At 36.7% G+C, this 23300-nt stretch overlaps 2 protein-coding genes across 6 annotated transcripts in view; one reads left to right on the forward strand and one right to left on the reverse strand.

Annotated features, from left to right (window-relative positions):
• The window catches only part of SCRG1 (stimulator of chondrogenesis 1), a 107394-nt gene extending 101500 nt beyond the window's left edge, over positions 1–5894 (forward strand). For all 3 annotated transcript variants that reach the window (XM_070376035.1, XM_070376034.1, XM_005892761.3), the window contains one exon: positions 661–5894. In XM_070376035.1, coding sequence (XP_070232136.1) covers positions 661–715 — 55 coding nt within the window. In that variant the 3' untranslated portion in view covers positions 716–5894. The remainder of the gene's footprint in view (positions 1–660) is intronic.
• SAP30 (Sin3A associated protein 30) overlaps positions 1–23089 on the reverse strand; it is a 91841-nt gene extending 68752 nt beyond the window's left edge. For 2 of the 3 annotated variants that reach the window (XR_011465202.1, XM_070376033.1), the window contains exons 1-4: positions 22449–23089; positions 20786–20911; positions 20169–20267; positions 481–543 (exon numbers count right to left, since the gene is read on the reverse strand). Coding sequence is in view for 2 of the 3 variants with exons in the window: in XM_070376033.1 (XP_070232134.1) it covers positions 526–543; positions 20169–20267; positions 20786–20911; positions 22449–22763 (558 nt within the window). In the remaining variant the exon portion in view is untranslated. Of the gene's footprint in view, positions 1–480; positions 544–17830; positions 18159–20168; positions 20268–20785; positions 20912–22448 lie in introns of those variants that run through there. The other variant, XM_070376032.1, reaches the window with a different exon arrangement.
• Positions 23090–23300: the final 211 nt, after the last annotated feature.

Consider the following 23300-nt stretch of genomic DNA (forward strand, 5'->3'; position numbering starts at 1 on the left):
TAATACTACCTTGCACATACATATAATTTGATATTATTCCATGCATTTTTTCAAATGGAGTGGCATTTTATTACAAACAGCCCTCATTTTCCTAATTAGTTTATCCATATTTTCCCACCTTAATAATCCCAAGTCCTGTGGATCATATTTTGATTACACATAACATTAGTACAGAAGGCAGCATCACATTTTTACATATCACCTTAAGTGATTTTTCCAACAAGAGTAAAGTTGAGTAGCTTAACATTTCACCTTTCCCTATAAAACCTAGAAATGTATTTATTCGCTTCCCTAGAAAATTTTAAACTTCTGTTTCTTATCAGTAGATTTAAACATTATGCCCATTCCCACCCATAACAGAGAAATGAATTTTTTGGTATGATTGTAATGTTTCCAAGTCACCCAGTCTTTGCTTTTCTTTATCAATAAACGATAGCATCATGTCAATGACAAATGGGGAAAAGTAGAAGAATTGATTACCTTCTTAATCTTTGTTGCTCCTGTGGCAAGTCTTCCCACTCATTCTCATTGTACTTTGTTCACCTAAAAAGAACAGTTATGTCTGAAATCCTGGAAATCACTGTCCATTTTTAGCCCAGCAAAGACTAACATGTATCTTAATTTCCAGCTGGATTTAATTCATGTTCTACTCTTTTTCAGAGATGTCTTCTTTGGACCAAAGATCTCTTTCGTGATTCCTTGCAACAATCACTGAACATCTTCATGTATTCCAGACAAACCGCCCATAATTCCCCGCAAACAGCGCTATAATAGTGTAACACTATTTCTGGTTTCTGTGCAGTGCAATAAAGCACAGATTCTATAAATTCTTACTTGTCTAAGCAAACTTGTGTTAAATAAGTAGTAATAAAAATTCAATTTAATTTTTCTCTGTGGACATTGTTTAAAATTTTTCACTAGAAAATTTTCATCTATAAGGTATTTAATATGCTTGATAAAAGAATTCTGTTGTCTAGATGCAGAGCCATAACTGTGGATCAAAGATGAAGAATACTTTCACTTCTTCATTAACAGTTATTGACCATGTACACTTAATGGAAAGAACCAGAGATAAATTGAGGTTCTTAGAAGGGAAACTAGAAATTTTCTAATAATAGTAAGAGGGGAAAAGGGAGCCAGTATATGAATAAATATTATGCATGCCAAATACTTTAAGTGTATTTGCATTTTGCTCTTTTAAAAACAACAAAATTGTCAAGACAAATATTCTTAAATCAATCTTTCAGATGCTAACTCAAGTTTAAGATATTTGCTAAAAAATCAAGACAGACTTTGAATAGAGTTCCAGCTCCAAAATACTCACATAGCTGTATCCTTAAAACTATGCAGCATACCCATGACATGTCCCTTTTTGGGGGTAATAACAAAACATATATTAAAAGAAATGGATGTTGGATGAGAATTAAAAAGTCACACAAATTTTAAAGGTAAATAAAACAGATTCTTTCAAAGATATTTTCTGGTTGTTAGAGGCAGTATTGGACTATGCTCCATACCTTAGGAGTGTTCACTGACTGGTGGCCAGCAGAAGTAATTTCAGAAAGTCCTTCATGTTATAAAAATGTATTAAATACTTGCTCAGTGCCAGTTATTTGGGTGTGTTAACAATTTGGGAATGTAGTAATGAATAAGATGGGCTTCTCCTCTTGGAACTTGTATTCTACCAAAACAGTAATCATAACAAATATTTATAAATGTGAAGCCTGCTGCTCCAAAGAAGAAGTCTAGGATGCTTTATAAAGTATTGCTGTGGGGAAACATTTGAGAAGCATAACACTTGTAGTAAAACTAGGAGATAACCATTTTGTGTATTAAAGTGACATTATTTCATTGAAATACATCCTTTGGGGTCCCTGATCTGTTTCTGAAGACCACATCCAGAACAGTATCTGGTATTTATTCAGTGTTCAATAGGTGTTACTGGGCTGAACAAAATAATTTTGAGGTAGTCAGAATTCAGTTTCTCTTAAAAGTTGCAAAAGCATAAGTCAGAACATGTTTTCAAATAGTATGACCTCTGCAAAAACACATGAAGTGGAATTGTTTAAAAAACTAAAGTTTATTCTTTAATCAACATAGCATATGATTTGATTGAGCTTTTTCTCCTTCACTGAAGTGAAGTATTAAAGTCAAACTAACTCATTAACAGAAATCTTACATCCTTACTGGAACAGTGCATAGAATAGGTAAACAAAGAAAATTATCAGTACATCTGTTACATTTTCTACTCAGTATAGACTGTCTCTAAGGAAGACAAAAAAAGCAATTCAGCAATGGCATTTTATTAAGTATCCCGTTAATGCTGCAATCAAACCCTGATGAGAAAAACAGTATTTGAAAAAAGGCTGAATATTTAATACATGGAATTTTATAGATAATTATGATGATTTTCATCATGTTCTTTCCTTTCTGGAAATAACTTGTAATATCCAATTATATTACATTCTTTTAGAAACAAATGCATTATATTGTTTTTGTAATTAAAAAAAGTACACATTGTAATATTTTATAATAAAAAACAAAGCACACATTGTTTCTTATAAATTAGCAAATAAATGTAAAAACATGAATGTTCACACAACTTATGCAACAGTTTCTAACTTGGTCAACATGTTTTTAAAAGCAAATATTTCATCCAATTATTTAATGAATAGATATTTTTTTCAATAGCTTTTAGCTACAAGATGACTAACCTTTTATTGAAAATGTACTAACACCATCTTTCAACTGAATGAGGTATGTACTACTATCATCATCCCTACTCTGTGGACAAAAATGGCAAGGCTTAGAGATTAAGTGGTTTATCCAGAATTACATTATCAGAGCAGTAGAGCCAGGTTTTGAATATGGCCAGTCTTCCTTCAGAACTCAAGTCTTAACCTCTGCTTTACTTAATAGCATCATCTAATCTATTTCCTTTTCAGGAAAGCAAACTTACTTGTATGAGACAAACAAGACTGTACATTTCATATAGTTTATATATGCTAAATGCTTACTGAATAACAATAACAATTTATCTTTGACTTTCTATATTTTTGTTCTTACTATAAATTCCATGGTGCTGAGCACAAAGTTGATGGTTGTTGGTAATACTTACTAATATCTCATCTCTTCTTGATGAAATTTTTCTTTTCCTCATTATAATGATAGGGACGCTTTGCTTTTTTTGTTTGCTGGGATTAAGTACTAATCCTAGAGGATTATTAAAGATTGGAAGCAACATGGAGAAATAAAACAATGAGCAACAATTCTCAAAGGGAGAGAAGGACAGGTAAGAACATTCACAGATTATTCTGCAACTTTAACTTCCTTATAATTGCTCATAGATACACAGGAATTATTTTAATAATAAATTGTTTTAGCAAAGTATTATGGCAGGTGCTTCTAAAATGTAAATAATCTGTCAGTAAACACTATGGGCTTTAAAATAATTTTCACAAAAGGAAAAAAATTATCAAATTCATATATTTCTAAATCATATTGCATTAACAGCCTATACCTAAATTTTTTTCTCAAAGAATTAAAAAGAATCTGATATTTTGAAAGTATAGTAAATTGACATTGAATTAGCTCCCTCAATTTACTTCTATAAAATGATATCACCAAAATGTTCTCATTTTTGTACAGTGGTATAACTGGAAAGCAATGCATGGCACACATGTAGCCAATATACTCTCAGAATTTTACAAATAAAGACCTATAGTAAATTTTAAATGAAAAAAGTATATGTGATCTATGTTTCTAGAGTCTTAGAAGTCAAAATATAAGTCTGTTGGGTATTATGGATATAAAACTGACTTGATGTCCACTTTATACATTAAAGGGGATGTACATACAACACACATGCACACAAACATGATACACATGCACGTAAACACACGATAATCCAGCAGCAACTACTATGATTATGATTTGAGGACGACAGTTGACTATGTAGACTATAAATGTAACTGGGACATGACACATACAGTAAAGTTTAGAGTATCAGCCTTTAGCTACAGATAAATATAAGCAATTTTATGATCTCAAAAAAATGAATTCTATAGTAAATAGTACACACACTTGAAAAAATACATATACATATATAAGACATTTCTTGACACTTTTAAACTAACGTCAGATAAATGAATAAGCAATAACATGACAAAAATTTATTTTTGAACCACTATCACTTGCCTAGATCATAATCTAAATTTTGCTATCAAAGCTATGCAAATCCATGTAAACAGCAGTTAAGACAGCTGGTCTGGCCATACTAATATCAAACAATATAGATTTTAAGTTAAAAAAATTGTACAAGAGACATTTTGTAAACAAAGGATCAAGCTACAATAAGATTTAAAAATTATAAATATATACACATCAAACAACAGAGCCAGAAAATATATGAAGGAAACTAACAGAAGTTAAAGGAGAAAAAGACAGTTCTACAATAGTAGTTGGAGACCTCAATTCCTTACTTTAAATAATGGAAAGACATCTAGACAGAAAATTAAAAAGGAAATAGGGGATTTGAACAATACTCTAAACCAACTAAACCTAACAGACATATACAAAACACTTCACCCAATGATAACAGAATATACATTCTACTCAAGTGCACATGGAAGATTCTTCAGGATAGACTGAAGCATCTTTATGTTAGCACATAAAACATTTTTCTGTAAATTAAAAAAATTGAAATCATACAAACTATCTTCTCGAACCATAATGGGATGAAGCTAGAAATCAATAACAGAAGAAAAACAGAAAAATCAACAAATACGTGGAAATCAACAAATGCATCCTTAACAACAGTGAGTCAAAGAAGAAAAAGATAGGAAAATTAGAAAATAAGCATGAATGAAAATAAAAGTAAAACATACCAAACTTATGGGATGCAGCAAAAGAGGACCTCAGTGGGAAATTTATAGCTGCAAACATATATATTAATAAAGAAGAAAGATCTCAAATCAACTGAATTTTGCACTTTAACACTAGAAAAAGAAGAGCACACTTAATCTAAAACCAGTGGAAGAAAGAAAATAAAAAAATTAGAGCAGATATAAATGAAATAGAAAATGTAAAAACAATAATCAACAACCTCAAATAAAAAATAAACAAAATTGATAAATCCTAGCAACACTACTGAAAAAAAGGAGAGAGAAAGCACATATAACTAAAATTACAAATAAAAGCAGGGGCATTACACTTCTTACAGAATACCCTCTAAATTTCATTTTCTGAGAATTTCCTCTCAACATCATTTTCTCAGAGCTCTCTCATACTCTCTTTCAAGCACAATTCCACTCACCCACCTTCTCTCAGAAACCCTTCTCAAATTCCTTCTCTCAGGAATCTTCAAAATCTCTTCCTTGCCTTCAGATTCCATCAGAAATCTTCTTTGTCTCAGAATTCCCTCAGAAATCAGATTTTTTTTAACTTCAGAATTATCTCAGGAATCTTCTTTCCCTCAGAATTCCCCAAAGAAATCTTATTTCCATCAGAAATCCCCTTCTTTCCCTCAGAAATCTCCTGCTTTCCCACAGAATTCCTGAAGAAATGTCTATCTCTGAGAATTCCCTCAGAAATCTGTTCCTTAATCTCAGAATTATCTCAGAAATATACAGAATTTTCTGCAAAATTCCCTGAGAAAACACCTTTCCTGAGAAATATCTAACTTTCTCTCAGGTATTTCCTACTTTCTCTCAGGTATCGCTGTCTTTTCTTCAGAATAACTTAAGAAATCTCCCACTTTCACATAGAAACCCCACAGAAATAACCTCCATTCCCACAAAAAAAGCCTCAGAAATCTCCTTACCCTCAGAAATCATACAAAAATCCCTCATGACCTCCTTATTTAGGTCATTTTAACTCAGAACCTCTTAATTTCTCATAGATATTTACCTTAGAAGCAGTAGTTTGTGTCAGGTTTTTGAGAAACCTTCTATCAGATTGAGTTCAGAAGTCTCTAGATTCTGTCAGATTTTACCTCAGAACCCTCTGGTTTTGTTATATATTACCTCACACCCCTCTCACATGGGACAGAATTCACCTCAGAGTATAGTATGTTCTCTCATGATTTGCCTCAGAACCCTCTACTTTCTGTCAGATTTTACCTCAGAACACTCTAGGATCTGTCAGATTTTACCTCAGAACCCTCTAGTTTCTGTCAAAATTTACCTAAGAACCCTCCAGTATCTGTTACATTTTACCTCAGAACCCTGTGGCTTCTGAAAGATTTTACCTAGAACCATATGGTTTCTGTCAGATTTTAGCACAGAACCTTCTAGTTTCTGGCAGATTTTAACTCAGAACGTCCTAGGTTCTGTCAGATTATACCTCAGAATCCTCAAGCTTCTGTAAGACTTACTTCAGAATGTCCTAGGTTCTGTCACATATTACCTGAGAACCCTAAGGTTCTGTCAGATTTTACCTCAGAATCTTCTAGTTTCTGTCAGGTATTACCTGAGAATGTCCTAAGTTCTACTGGATTTTACTCAAAACGTCCTAGGCTTGTCAGATTTTACCTCAGAACATTCTAGGTTATGTCAGATTTTTACCTGAGAACCCTTTCAGTTCTGTCAGTTTACCTCAGAATGTCCTAGGTTCTGTTAGAGTTTACCTCATATCCCTCTAGGTTCTGTCACAGTTTACTTCAGAACCCTCTAGGTTCTGTCAGATTTTACCTCAGAACCCTCTAGGTTCTGTCAGATTTTACCTCAGAACCCTTTAGGTTCTGTCAGATTTTACATCAGAACCATCAGATTTTATGTCAGAAACCTTTCAGTTCAGTTCAATCGCTCAGTTGTGTCTGACTCTTTGTGACCCCATGGACTGTAGCATGCCAGGTTTCCCTGCCCATCACCAACTCCCAGAGTTTACTCAAACTCATGTTCATTGAGTAGGTGATGCCATCAAACCATCTCATCCTCTATAATCCCCTTTTCCTCCTGCCTTCAATCTTTCCCAGCATCAGGGTCTTTTCAAATGAGTCAGTTCTTCACATTAGGTGGCTAAAGTACTGGAGTTTCAGTTTCAGCATCAGTACTTCCTATGAATATTCAGGACTGATATATTTTCGGATGGACTAGTTGGATCTCCTTGCAGTCCAAGGGACTCTCAAGAGTCTTCTCCAACACCACAGTTCAAAAGCATCAATTCTTTGGCAGTGCAACTCTCACATCCATACATGACTACTAGAAACATCATAGCTTTGACTAGACAGACCTTTGTTGGCAAAGTAATGTCTCTGCTTTTTAATATGCTGTCTAGGTTGGTCATGCCCACTCCAGTGTTCTTGCCTGGAGAATCCCAGGGACAGAGGAGCCTAGTGGGCTGCCGTCTATGGGGTCGCACAGAGTCGGACATGACTGAAGCGACTTAGCAGCAGCAGCAGCAGGTTGGTCATAACTTTTCTTCCAAGGAACAAGCGTCTTTTAATTTCATGGCTGCAGTCACCATGTGCAGTCATTTGGGAGCTCCCAAAAATAAAGTCTGCCACTGTTTCCACTGTTTCCCCATCTATTTGCCACGAAGTGATGGGACCAGATGCCATGATCCTAGTTTTCTGAATGTGGAGTTTCAAGCCAACTTTTTCACTCTCCTCTTTCACTTTCATCAAGAGGCTCTTTAGTAGTTCTTCGATCTCTGCCATAAGGGTGGTATCATCTGGATATCTGAGGTTATTGATATTTCTCCCGGCAATTATGATTCCAGCTTGTGCTTTGTCCAGCCCAGCATTTCTCATGATGTACTCTGCATATAAGTTAAATAAGCAGGGTGACATTATACAGCCTTGACTACTCCTTTCCCAATTTAGAACCAGTCTGTTGTTCCATGCCCAGTTCTAACTGTTGCTTCCTGACCTGCATACAGATTTCTCAAGAGGCAGGTCAGGTGGTCTGATATTCCCATCTCTTTTCGAATTTTCCATAGTTTATTGTGATCCACACAGTCAAAGGCCTGGTCATAGTCAATAAATCAGAAATAGATGTTTTTCTGGAACTCTTGTTTTTTCGATGATCCAACCTCTAGGTTCTATCTTATTCTACCACAAAACTCTATAGGTTCTGTCAGATTTTCCTCAGTACTCTTTGGGTTCTATCTGATTTTACCTCAGAAGCATCAAGTTTCTGTCAGATTTTACCTCAGCAGACTCTAGTTTCTGTCAGATTTTATCTCAGAATGTCCTACGTTTGTCAGATTTTACTCAAAACATCCTAAGCTTGTCAGATTTTACCTCAGAACAACTCTAGGTTGTCAGATTTTACCTCAGAACGTCCTAGGTTCTGTCATGTTTTACCTTTGAACCCTTTTTTTCCTTGAGAAATCTCCTTCAGTCCCTCAGAAATCTTCTTTCCTGCACAATTTCCTCAGAAATCTCCTTTTCTTTAGAATTCCCTCATTATTTCCTTCTTTCCCTCAGAAATCTGTTTATTTCCTTCAAAATTCCCTCAGAAATCTTCTTTCACTGAGAAATCTCCTTCTTTCCCTCAGAATTTCCTTAGAAATCTTCTTTGCCTCAGCACGGGGTGGCGGGGTGGGGTGGGGGGAGGAAGCAAGGGCATTATTAGCAACCTTACAGAAAGTAAAAGTAGTGTAAGTGAACAGTAAGAACAAATGTATGATAACAAATTGTCTAATCTAGATGAAATGGACAAATTCCTAGAAACACAAAATTACCAAAGCTGACTCAAGAACAAAGAGAAAACCCCATCTACCTTATAATAAGTAAAGGGGTTCTATCAATAATAAAAAATTTTCCATCAAAGAAATGTCCTGGACCAGATGGTCCTAGTGAATTCAATCAAACTTTTAAAGATCAATTAATGTCAATCATATTTAAATTTTTCCAAAAAACAGAAGAGGCAACATTTTCTAACACATTCTATGAGGCTAGCATTATCCTAATAGTAAAGTGAGATAAAAACAGTAGAAGAAACTACAAACCTATGATATCTATATTCATATCCCTTATGAATACAGATGCAAAAAGTCTTGAACAAAATGGTGACAAACCAAACCCAACAACATAATATAAGTATTATATACCAAGTGATATTTCCCCCAGAAATGATAGGGTGATTCAACAAAAGAAAATAATTCAATGCAATACATTACATTAATAAAACAAAGGAAGAAAGTACATGATTACTTCAATATATATAGAAGAAACCATTTGTCAGAATTCAATACCCTTTCATGATAAAAACAGGAAACTAAGAATAGAAGGAAACTTTCCTTATAAAACAAAGAACATTTATGGTATACCCACAATTAACATTATACTCATTGGTAAAAGACTGAAAACCGTCTTCATAAGGAAAAGAACAAGACACAGATGCCTACTTTCATCATTCCTATTCAATATTGTACTATAAATCCTAGCCAGAGCAATTTTGCAAGAAAAATAAATAACAGGCATCAAATTAAAAAGAAGTAAAATTATCTCTACTTAAAGATAACATGATTTTGTACATAGAAAATCTCATAAAATCCACTAAAATACTACTAGAGCTCATAAATGAATTCAGTACAATTGCAGGGTCAACACACACTATCAGTTTTCTATACATGAGTAATGAATAATGCAAAATAAGATATTGAGAAAACATTTCCACTTATAATTTCATCAAAAGAATAAAATATCATGAATAAATTTAACCAAGGGGGTAAAAGACTTGCCCACTGGAAACTAGAAAACATTACAGAACAAAATTAAAGAAGACCTAAATAGATGGGGAAACAGTGGAAACAGTGTCAGACTTTATTTTTTGGGGCTCCAAAATCACTGCAGATGGTGACTGCAGCCATGAAATTAAAAGATGCTTGCTCCTGAGAAGAAAAGCTATGACAAACCTAGACAGCATGTTAAAAAGCAGAGATATTACTTTGCCAACAAAGGTCCGTCTAGTCAAGGCTATGGTTTTTCCAGTGGTCATGTATGAATGTGAGAGTTGGACTGTGAAGAAAGCTGAGTGCCGAAGAATTGATGCTTTTGAACTGTGGTGTTGGAAAAGACTCTTGAGAGTCCCTTGGACTGCAAGGAGATCCAACCAGTCCATTCTAAAGGAGATCAGTCCTGGGTGTTCATTGGAAGGACTGATGTTGAAGTTGAAACTCCAATACTTTGGCCACCTCATATGAAGAGTTGACTCATTGGAAAAGACCCTGATGCTGGGAGGGATTTTGGGCAGGAGGAGAAGGGGACGACAGAGGATGAGATGGCTGGATGGCATCACCAACTCGATGGACATGAGTTTGGGTAAACTCCAGGAGTTGGTGATGGACAGGGAGGCCTGGCGTGCTGCGATTCATGGGGTCACAAGGAATCGGACAAGACTGAGTGACTGAACTGAACTGAAAATTAATGGAAAGACATTCCATATTCATGGATTGAAATACTTATAATTTTTAAGATGGCAATTATCAAGTGATCTACAGAGACAGTACAATCCTCATCAAAAGTCTATGGTCTTTTTGGGGGGGCAGAAATAGAAAAACTAGTCTTCTAATTCATATGTAACTGCAAGGGTCTCCAAGTATCCTAAACCATATTGAAAAAACTGGAGAAGGGAATGGCAAACCACTTCAATAGTCTTGCCTTTAGAAACCCTTGAGCAGTATGAATAGCCAAAAAAATGCGACACCAGAAGATGAGTCACTGAGGTCAGTAGGTGTCCAATATGCTACTGGGAAAGAGCAGAGAAAGAGCTCCAGAAAGAATGAAGAGGCTGGGCCAAAGTGGAAACTATAGTCCATTGTGGATGTGCCTGATGCTGAAAGTAAAGTCTGATGTTGTAAAGATCAATACTGCATAGGAACCAAGAATGTTAGGTCCATGAATCAAGGTAAACTGGACTAGGAATTGGTGTACTAAAAATGAATGGGAATGGACAAATTCAATTCAGATGACCATTATATCTACTACTGTGGGCATGAAAGAAATGGAGTAGCTCTCATCGTCAACAAGAGTCCGAAATTCACTACTTTGGGTGAAATCTCAAAAACGACACAATGATCTCGGTTCATTTCCAGGCAAATCATTCAACATCAGAGTAATCCAAGTCTATGCCCCAACCACTAATGCCAAAGAAGCTGAAGTCGAACGGTTCTATAAAGGCCTATAAAACCTTCTAGAACTAACACCAAAAAAAAGATGTCCTTTTCATTAGAGAGGATTGGAATGCAATAGTAGGAAGTCAAGAAATACCTAGAGTAACAGGCACGTTTAGCCTTGGAGTACAAAATGGAGGGCAAAGGCGAACAGTATTTTGCCAAAATGCTCTGGTCATAGCAAACACTCTCTTCCAACAACACAAGAGAAGACTCTACACATGGATATTAACAAATGGTCAATACCAAAGTCAAATTGATTATATTCTTTGCAGCTGAAGATGGAGGCCCTCTATACAGTCAGCTAAAATAAGACCTGGAGCAGACTGTGGCTCAGATCATGAACTTCTTATTGAAAAATTCAGATTTAAACTGAAGGAAGGGAAAACCACTAGACTATTCAGGTATAACTTAAATCAAATCTCTTATAATTATACAACAGAGGTGATGAATAGATTCAAAAGATCAGATCTGACAGACAGAGTGCCTGAAGGACTATGGACAGAGGTTCTTAACACTGTACAGGAGGCAGTGACCAAAACCTTCCCCAAGAAAAAGAAATGCAAGAATGCCAAGTGATTGTCTGAGGAGGCCTTACAAATAGCTGAGAAAGGAAGAGAAGTGAAAGGCAAAGGAGAAAGGGAGAGATATACCCAACTGAATGCAGAGTTCTGGAGAATAGCAAGGAGAGATAAGAAGGCCTTCTTAAGTGAACAATGCAAAGAAATAGAGGAAAACCACAGGATGGGAAAGACTAGATATCTCTTCAAGAAAATTGGAGATACCAAGGAAATGTCTCATGCAAAGATGGGCACAATAAAGGACAGATACAGCAAGGATCTAACAGAAGCAGAAGATATTAAGAAGAGGTGGCAAGAATACACAGAAGAACTATACAAAAAAGATCTTAATGACCCACATAACCATGATGGTGTGGTCATTCACCTAGAGCCAGACATCCTGGAGTGTGAAGTCAAGTGGGCCTTAGGAAGCATTACTACAAACAAACCTAGTGGAGGTGATGGAATCCAGCTGAGCTATTTAAAATCCTAAAAGAGGATGCTATGAAAGTGCTGTACTCAATATCCCAGCATATTTGGAAAACTTAGCAGTGAGCGCAAGACTGGAAAATGTCAGTTTTCATTTCATTGCCAAAAAAAGGCAATGCCAAAGAATGTTCAAACTTCCACACAAATTGTGCTCATTTCACAAGCTAGCAAAGTAATTCTCAAAACACTTTAAGCTAGGTTTCAACAGTACGTGAACTGAGAACTTCCAGAAGTACGAGTTGGATTTAGAAAAGGCAGCAGAACCAGAGATCAAACTGCCAACATCTATTGGATCATAGAAAAAGCAAGAGAATTCCAGAAAAACATCTACTTCTGCTTCATTGACTACACTAAAGCCTTTGATTGTGTGGATCACAACAAACTGGAACATTCTTAAAGAGATAGGAATACCAAACCACCTTACCTGTCTCCTGAGAAACCTGTATGCAGGACAAGAGGAAACAGAACCAGACATCGAACAACAGACTGGTTCAAAACTGGGAAAGGAGTACATCAATGCTGTATATAGTCACCTTATTTAACTGCCATTTAGAGAACATTCTGTGAAATACTGGGCTGGATGAATCACAAGCTGGAATCAAGTCTACCAGGAAAAATACCAACAACCTCGGATATGCAGATCATACTACTCTAATGGCAGAAAGCGAAGAGGAAAGAGCCTCTTGGTGAAGGCGAAAGAGGAGAGTGAAAAAGCTGGCTTAAAACTCAACATTCAAAAAACTAAGATCATGGCATCCAGTCCCATCACTTCATGGCAAATAGATGGGGAAAAGTGCAAACTGTGTCAGATTTTATTTTCTTGGGCTCCAAAATCACTGCAGATGATGACCGCAGCCATGAAATCAAAAGATTCTTGCTCCTTGGAAGAAAAGCTATGACAAACGTAGACAGCATATTAAAAAGCAGACACATCACTTTGCTGACAAAGGTCTGTATAGTCAAAGCTATAGTTTTTCCAGCAGTCATGTACTCATGTGAGAGTTGGACCATAAAGAATTGATCCTTTTGAACTGTGGTGCTGGAGAAGACCCTTGAGAATCTGTTAGACTTCAAGGAGATCAAACCAGTCAATCCAAAAAGGAAATAAACCCTGAATATTCATTTGAAAGACTGATGGTGAAGCTGATGCTCCAATGCTTTGGCCACCTGATGCAAAGACCCAACTCATTGGAAAAGACCCTGATGCTGGGAAAGATTGAGGGCAAGAGGAGAAGGGGATGACAGAGGTTGAGATGGTTGGATGGCATCACTGACTCAATGGACATGAGTTTGAGCAGACTCCAGGAGACAGTGAAAGACAGAGGAGCCTGGCTGCAGTTTGTGGGGCTGCAAAGAGTCAGACAAGACTTGTGACTGAATGTAGTGAAAAAAAAAATTAGAGGACTCACATTTCCTGATTTCAAAACTTACTACACAGTTACAATAGTCAAAAAAAAAAAAAAAATAGTACTGGCCTAATAGAAATACAGCCTAAAACAGAATTGAAAATATAGAAATAAACCCAAATATCTATGCAAATTGAGTTTCGACAAGGGTGCCAAGACCATTCAGTGGAGAAGAACAGTCTCTTTAACCAACAGTGCTGCAAAACTGGATAACCTCATTCAAAACAATGAAGCTGGAACTCTACCTCACTCCATATATACATAAATTGACTCAAAATGGGTCAACAACCTACATTTAAGAGCCAAAATTATAAAATTCCTAGAAAAAAAATAGGGGCTTATCTTTACAACCTTGGATTTGGCAATAGATTCTTAGGCTTGACACCAAAAGTATGAGAAAACAAAAGAAAAAAAATTAATTATACTAAATAAAAATTTAAAACTTTTTTGCATCAAAGAACATTATCAAAAATGTGAAAAGGCAATCTACAGAATGGGAGAAAATATTTGTAAATCATGTATCACATATAGAGTTAATACCTAGAATAAAGAATTCCTACAACTGAACAACAAAAACAAACAACCCAATTTAAAAATGAATAAAGGAATTGAAAAAAATACAAATCAAAACCACAATGCTATCACTTAACACCCATTGCTGCTGCTGCTGCTAAGTCGCTTCAGTCATGTCCAACTCTTCAGTCATGTCCGACTCTGTGCAAGCCCACCAGGCTCCCCCATCCCTGGGATTCTCTAGGCAAGAACACTGGAGTGGGTTGCCATTTCCTTCTCCAATGCATGAAAGCGGAAAGTGAAAGTGAAGTTGCTCAGTCATGTCTGACTTTTAGCGACCCCATGGACTGCAGCCCACCAGGCTCCTCCGTTCATGGGATTTTCCGGGCAACAGTACTGGAGTGGGGTGCCATTGCCTTCTCCCTAACACCCATTAGGACAGCTTTAATTAAAAAAAAAAAAGAGGAAATACAGGCATTAGCAATTTCGAGAAATAGTTGTTAATACAGCCACTATGGAAAAGTTTGGAGGTTCCTCAAAATGTTACAGCATTACCATGTGACTAGGCAACTCCACTCCTAGACATATACCCAAGAGAAATAAAGACATGCCCACGCAGAAACTTGTACACAAGTGTTTATAGTAGCATTAGTCGTAATAGCCAAAGGTGGAAATCAAAATGTCTAAATGTTCATTAATGGATGACTGGAAAAACAAATTGTCACACACACATACACACACACATTGGAATGTCATTCAGCCATAAAAAGGAGCAAAGTACTAATATATGCTGCATTTTGGATAAACCTTGAAAACATCTTAAGTAAAAGAAAAATCCACACAAAAGGACATGTGTTATATGATTCCTTTTACATGATATACCATAACAGGCAAATCCATAGATACAAAAAGATTAAAGGTTATCAGGGGATGGGAAGAGGTGGAATTGGGAGTAATTACTTGTGGGTGTTTCTATGGGGTGATGAAAACATTTTAAATTAGAGCTGGTGGTTGCACAACGTTGTAAATACACTTTGTTGATATTTTCAGTTGCTAAATCACATCCCACTCTGCAACTCCATGGACTGCAGCACACCAGGCTTCCCTGTCCTTCACTATCTCCTGGAGTTTGCTCAAATTCATGTCCATAGAGTTGGTGATATTATTGAACCATCTCATCCTCTGCCGCCCTCTTCTCCTTTGGCCTTCAATCTGTTCCAGCATAGGGGTCTTTCCAATGAGTTCATTCTTTGCATCAGGTGGCCAAAATATTAGAGCTTCAGCATCAGTCCTTCCAATGACTATCCAGGGTTGATTTCCTTGAGGATTGACTGGTTTGATCTGCTTGCAGTCCAACAGACTCTCAAGAGTCTTCTCCAACACCACAATTCAAAAGAACCAATTCTTCAGCACTCAGCCTTCTTTATAGTTCAACTTTCACATGCATATATGGCTACTGGAAAAACCATAGCTTTGACTATACTGATCTTTGTCAGCAAAGTGATGTCTTTGCTTTTTAATATGCTGTCTAGGTTTGACATACCTTTCCTTCCAAGGAGCAGCATTTTGTCAGAACTCTCTGCTATGACCCATCTATCTTGGGTGATCCTACATGGAATGGCTTATAGCTTCATTAAGTTACACAAGTCCCTTCATCACAAGGCTGTGACCCTTGAAGATGTGAATAAACTAAATACTACCAAACTGTATAAAGTGATTAATTGTATATCATGTACATTTCAACTAAAAAAAAACTTTATTTAGAAATAATAGAGCTTACTTTCTTAAAGAAATACATTTCAGACATTAATTTTTAGCCTTTACCTAAATAATTCCATGAAGGGTAGTTACCAAACAATTTCTTGAGCTCCTGCCACACATTCTACCCCAACAGCAGTCAAATTTTGATTCTTTTCCTGATGTTCTAACATTTAACGTAATCCGTATCCTTTCAGAGATATGAGTTTCCATTTACTTTTTCTTGTTCAGATACAGATAAGTACAACAAAGATTTCCATAGAACTCATAATTTTAAAAACTCAGTGAGAATTAAAATTTCTATGTAAAAGTTTTACTTTGCAGCTTCTTGAGTCTCTTGTCTTTGAGGGGGAGGCTCTTAAGTTCTGTTTTTCATGTTTTAAATTGCTCTAACAAAATTTAATGTCATTGGATAAATCAACACTCAACTCTCATTATTTCACTTTCTTATACAACTACATTTTATGCAAGTAATTGTATGAAATTAAGATTGAGAGGCAAAGGTTATATTCATAAACATGGATTTTAATGTCAACAAATAGCTTCAAGCTTTTTTCATCAGAAGAGGTAAAAATATTTAAGAGAAAACTGACAGAGAATAAAATATAAAAGAAGGTAAAACAGAAATCAAGTCAGAGCTATATATGATCAAAATTTCAAGCTTATTTCATAAAATTTAAGCCTACAGTCAAGTTTCTACTGAAAAAGAAATTTTTATAGATTTAGGCAAAAATATACAACATAGAAGTAATACTTTTTTCAAACAAACCACCACATTTTGTAGCTGTGTGGTTGGTTCATCTTCATACAGCTAAGAAAAAACTTCTCGTGGAGATTTCTGGAGTACTAGAAACAAGTGGTTTCTATATACTAATTATTACAGCCTCTGGCTCATCAATAAAATTGCAAGTAAATCTTTACATGGCCTAAACACCAGTATGGTGTTACTGTTCACCACATTTTCTAGCTTTCAGTACACACAGAACACTTAGAAATACACAGACTCACCTTCTGTGGAGCTAAGATGTTCTTTAAACTTATCTACATAGTGGTTCCCAAGCAGGGGTGATTTTGTCCCCCCAGAGCCATTTGACAATGTCTAGGGATATTTTTAGTTATTACCTTTAGAGCTCTACTGCATTAGTATGTGGACTCCAGTGACGCCACTAAACCTTTTAAAACACACAGGACAGCCTCCCACAATAAAGAATCATCAGGACCAAATGTTGACTTTGAGATATCCTGAGCTGCATTAATGGGCTCATGCATTTGCATCCTAAAATCTGCACTACATGTTTTGTTCTGATGTCACAAGCTATAAATTTGATTTGTAACTGTAAGCCTTTGGCTAAATACTACAATCTCATGAAAAGAAGAGGTAAAAATATTTAAGAGAAAACTAACAGAGAATGAAATATAAAACTAAATAAAACAGAAATCAAGTCAGAGCTATGTATGACCAAAATTTAAAGATCTTGATAAATTCTCGATCTCTCCAACTTATTAGTTTTAATTTGCATTGTAAACAGTACAGAACATGACTGAAAATTAAGGGGCAGTTCAGAGGTTCTTTGTATATCTGTGCCATGTAAATACTTTTTCACTAAAACAAAATTTAAAGAAATGACAAACTATTTAATTCTACATTCAGATTTCAACTTTCAGCGCTGCATTTACCTTTGCTGACACATTAACTCTTCTTTGGAAGGAAGTAGGCATCAAACTATTTGTTCTTCCTGCTATTCCGAACTTGTTAGTACTAAAAAGCACTTAAAAAATAATACTATTTAGGATATCCTTAATTCCAAATCAGATTGCCCGAGAGCAAATGGACGACATCTATTACTTTTGTTAGTTTCTCAGAACTAAAAAAAGGGAAAAAAGATAATCAAGTGATCTTCAAATTTAAACTTCAATTAATACTGGTCCCTAAAAGTCAGTTTAAAATAAAAATCAAGTTCCACAAAATAAATACACTGAAGCAACTATAATAGTAATAACCTTTATTTAAAATATTTGTTAATCTAGGAAAGCTCATTGTACATGAGCTTCCAACTAATTAGAGTCAAAACAAAGAAAATAAAACCAGAGAAAATCCTCTGTAGAAAAAATACAGAAGGAACATTTCTACACGTGAAAAAGCAGTAAGCAGTCTTAACATCTGAACATCCAAGTTTTAATTCCATCTCTCCTAGTGAACACTACTGTCAACCTTGAGATCTGACTTGTTCTTGTCATTCTTCACTGAGTAGATGAAATATGTTAAGGTGTCTTTTTCATTCACTGGAATAGACCTAAAGTGGCAACCAACTATCTATAAAGAAAAACAATTGAGGAAATTAAATTATAGATATTATTAGAATTTATAAACTAGGTAAAAAAAAACCACTGTCATCAAAAGAAAATGTGTGGTAAGAGCTATTTCCTTTCAAAAATAAATTGTATTTAACAAAACACCAACAGGACAAAAGGCATATAAGAATAAGACGTTATGAACAAGAGATAGTGTAATTTCAAAAGACCCCTTAGCCCACTCAATTAAGTATATATTAATCAGAATGTGCACTGCACTTTCTTTTAAATTTTATAGCTGAGACATAGATCAAGAATTAAATACTTTTACTTGTAAACTTCAAATATCAATGAAATAAAACAGAATGTTAAGAGTCCGCATGCATCATATAATGGTTTATGGTTTTTCTTATGGAAAAAGAACCACCATTAAGTCAGAAAAGTTTTGGTACAATAGAAATAAACCAAGAATTATCTTACAAATATGTTTGCTACGACTTAACATTCATTCATTCATTGGAAATATTCTTTGTTAAGATTCCCTGAAATTTTTTCTGTATAAAAATTATGGATGAGAAATGAGAAGGGAAAGGATGTCCACTGAAGAATGTTTACCTGCCTTCTTGCCTTTTCATTCTGCTAGTGTAACACATGCACTGCAACTACCAGTAGAAGTATATTAGACTAAACCAGGGCACTGAAATGCGTATTTAGATTCTAGAAGATAAAACTTCTTAAAGAAAAAGGTAAGAGACTTACGGAGGCTGGTCACTCAACTCTGGAATTGTTTATAAATATCTGCATTTCTGACTAAGTTATAACACTCATACTATTTGGATTTCTCATTTCTAAATAAGAAAACAGATCTTTAAAAGAAGACCAGATTATCAAAAACATCAGGTTTGATTTCTGCATTTAAAAAAATGTACATTTAAAATAACCAGTTCTTAGGTTGTCATTTGTCCCAAAATAAGAGCACTTTCACTATGTATCTGTTTATATATCAACATATTAATAATTTATCATGGCAGGAAATATGTTTATGTTATATTAATGTACTATACAACTTGAAAAGGACTTGACCTTTTAAATCAAATTTAAAGAAAAATTAGATTGTTGTTGTCTAAACAAGAAGGAAAGAAGAAATTCTGGCTAAAGCTTTAATGTTAAAAAGCATTCTGCTAAAGAAGTGTACCTTCTATTCACCTATGTTATTCAATATGGACATTTTATAAAATGTTAGTTCTCTAAATTCAAGCTGAAGAATATAAGAAAACTGATTTACATATTTATTTATAGTCTGTCAAGTAGGTTAAGCATTTTTATTTTAAACATGATAGGAGTATAAACATATAGATCTATAGATATCTTAATATGACACACACATTTCTTGGCTCTATTATTTCCTGAGAACACAAGCACTCAACTTTTCAAAATTCACTGAAGGACTGCAAGTCCTATATTCAAGAACCTATAAGTAAAAGCTTGGATCAAAGTCTTTGCGTTTTCTAGTCATAAAAACAGGGATGCTTCACATAAAACAAACTAACATCAACAAGAACAAGTTCTGAAATAGTTAAATCAGCAAGTTACAGGAATACTGTTCAGAGGTTTATCTGTAAAATCTATTCCAACAAAAACTTCAAGAAAATTCTAACAAAGACATCAAAGCTTATTAATTTATTATTATGCCTCAATTAGGTGCTCAATAAGTGTTTACTGAGTAAAATAAAATTTTAAAAGAAACAGGTTTCTAGAGAGAGAATAAAAAAAACCTTTTACTTACTATTTCTGAAAATCAGTATTAGAAGATGCTTAGAAAACTGCATATAATCTACTGACTAATCATTATATAAAGGACTTTCCTAAGTGGTAGACAAACATTTCTAGACAACTAGATTCTTCCACAATAGATTTTATTAACTTTGATTTTTCTAACTAAAATGTATTGTTATATATACTAAATTAACATCATTAGCATTTAATGACTTTTTTTGTATTAAAGGTTAAATAGTTTAAAACTTATATATACCTCAACAAGCTGTGCTTTATTAAGTCCCGGTCTGGTTGGAAGTTTGAAGTGTCTTTTGTATCTCCTAAGTGTATTCACCTGTAATTGATATAAATCAACCTAGAAAAAATTAATGTATATGAGTTAGTTCATATCATTTGCTAATGACTAATATTTGCTATAAAAAACATTTCAACTTCAACACAGTGAAAATTTAATTCCATTATTTTAAAAGGCTTTTAAATAATAAAACTAAAAATGCATTAAACGCTTCAATATTTTGAGGATGATTATTAAAGACTGGGGACTATAAGAGTTGTCAATTGACTAGGGAGGTTCAAGAGGAAGGGGACATATGTACATCTATGGCTGATTCATGTTGAAGTTTGACAGGAAACAACAAAATTCTGTAATTATCCTTCAATTAAAAAATAAGTAAATTTTTTAAAAAGTAAAAAAAAATTTATCAATTGAAGCCATAACAAGTCAAACTGCATAACTGCATGTTAACTGGCTATATTTAATTTTGCTTTCATTTTTAGAGTTTTCAAATGCTTCAAGTATTTTTAGAATTTGTTTGTATTTTTTAAATAAAACTTTCAGAAGTTTTACATTTAACTTACAAAGCTTTCACCTACCTCCGGAGTATCAATATCTTGAACAGGCGAATCTCCTCCATCATCATCACTCCCTTTTCTCTTTCTTCTGTTTCGCACACTCTGAATTAAGTTTTTATGATAATCACAAATGTAAAGATGTCTTGCCTGAAACAGAAAAGTTTCACAGACAACTTATGATTACAGGAAAATGTGTCTATGTATTAGTAAAATACATAGTTACGGTGAATTATTAAAAATATAAACATTAGTAACAGGCCATTATTAAGACAACGCACGTTTCTTGCTACTCTTAAGTCCTGAACCCAGTTAAAACATATCATGTCTAGCAATATTGTTAAAGAGGACTGGGGGGTGGGGTGGGGAGAAGTGCCAGTAATGGAAGGGAGAGAAGCAGAGAATGAGAAATTCCTACGCTCTGGATTCTGTCATCAAATTGCAGCGATGGTGAACTAGATTAGTTCAGCTTTGCCGGTTTTTTAAACAAGGGAAAAAAGATGCTGGCCACAATTTTGCTATTTGATAGTATTTTCTTTACTTAAAAGAGCATTTAAAAATATTAATACCATAGTGAATGCTTCCTAATCTAACTTAATACTCAAATTATAATCCAGACACAAAACCATCCACTTTTGACAAATAATTGATTTCACATCCTTACTAAATTCAAATTTGAATTATGAACTTTCCTGAGTATTAAATAAAAGCACTTATGTATAATACGTTTTTCCAACTAAAACAGTGTTAAATGATTCAAGTATACCTGGAAAGTTTCTCAAGAACAGAACTGAGGAACTAACTGAATAGGCAGAAAGTATCCCACATAAAGTTCTCAAAAACGTTAATTACATAGTTCTGAGAGCTGTACGGCAGCCTCTGAAATACTGGGTTTTATACATCAGCAGTTACTTCTTAAAAAAAAAATTGAGGAGTGAGCTAACAGGCTTTCACATTAAACTTTGAGCTGAAGTGCAAGTTAAGAAGATGCAGGACGTGTGATGGTTCTCACATCTTGTGATTTATTACCGCTCCCCAGGGCTCGGAAAAGTGGAAACGGTCGTTTCTAAAAACCTCCTAGATGGTCAGAGGAACAGACCTGCGAAAGGACGAAGAAAGAAACCCTGATGGCTGCCAAACGGAGGGCTGCTAACCCGCAGCGGCTGCCCGCTCCCCAAGTCTTGAGCAGCTGCCCTAGATGATGACACGGCCGCGCGGCTCGCAGCCGGGGGTCCCCCACCCCGCACCCGCGGGACCCGAGACAGGGTCCTAGTCGCCCGCAGCGTCCGGTTCTGGCTGAACTCCACTCCTGGACCGGGGAAGCTACCCGCTCGGGCAGCAAAACAAAGAAGGTGCCTCAGTTCCAGAAGGAGCCGTGGGTTGCAGAACAGCTACTCTGGGTTCTCGGCGCGGCCGCCCCCTTTGTTTCACCACCGACCCCCTCAGAGGAGGAGTGGGGGCCCTACGGGGTGGGGGCGCGGGAGCGGGTCCGGGGGGCGCGAGACTGTTTACTGCGGACGGCGGGCCGAGTTGCAGCACTTTGTTGTTTGCTTCCTACTAGGGACCCCGGAACGGGCTCGCGAGGCACCCAGGTCTGGGGCTCCCGCACCCTCACCGACACGCGTCTGCTCTTCTCCCCGAGCGCCCCGGGGGGCGGGCAGAGCAGATTCGTACCGCCGTCACTTACGCTTTTATCCAACTCGATCTTCACCTTCTTCTGGGAGATGCTCTTCTGGATCCTTTTGCTGAAGCTGGCGTTGCCCGCCGCCCGGCCGCACCGCTCGCCGTCCTCGCGCAGACAGCACAGCTGCCCGGGGCCCGGCCCTGCCGCTCCCGGCGGCCCCGCCGCCGAGACTGCCCCTGCGCCCGGCACCTCGGCCCCGGCGCCAGCCCCAGCCCCGTTCCCGGCTGACGCGGCGGCGGCAGCAGCGGCGACCACGGCGGCCACAGCGGCGGCCGCGTCCCCGCCGCGGCTCATGTCCTCGGGAGTGAAGCCGTTCATGTTCCCGCACTCGCAGCGCCGCGCTGACAGAAGCCTTGCTCTCCGCGCCGCCTGCCTCTCTGGAGATGCAGGGGGTCTCGGCGGTCCCTCGCACCTGCTTGGCGGAGACTATTAACTCTGAGCCAGGGTCCTCCAGACAAGACCACGGGGCCCCGGCCTGCTGCTGTCTGCAGGCACAGGGTCAGTGGACGGGGCGTGGGATCGGGAACTGGAATCTGGCGTCGTCTGGAGCTGGGACGCCGCTCACTGTCACATGGAGACTCTTCAGCAGTTGGACCTCGATACCTCCACCTCCCTTCGGCCCTCGATCTGCGCAAGCGCGTTGCGCCCTTGCCGTTTCGCCCCTTCCATCTGCCCGCAGGGCACCACGGGAATTGTAGTTCTCTTTTGGGAAGCCAACCTGAGCTCCAGTCTGACATCGAGCTTCATGGTTTAGGGGAACTACTTATCCCAGCATTTATCGCGCGGAGGCGGAGCTGGATTTTTTTTTTTTTTTTTCTTTCTGTAATACATTGAGAAAACAGGGGCGTGTGGTTG

This window comes from Bos mutus, chromosome 8 (assembly GCF_027580195.1).
Source record: "Bos mutus isolate GX-2022 chromosome 8, NWIPB_WYAK_1.1, whole genome shotgun sequence".
NCBI lineage: Eukaryota > Metazoa > Chordata > Mammalia > Artiodactyla > Bovidae > Bos > Bos mutus.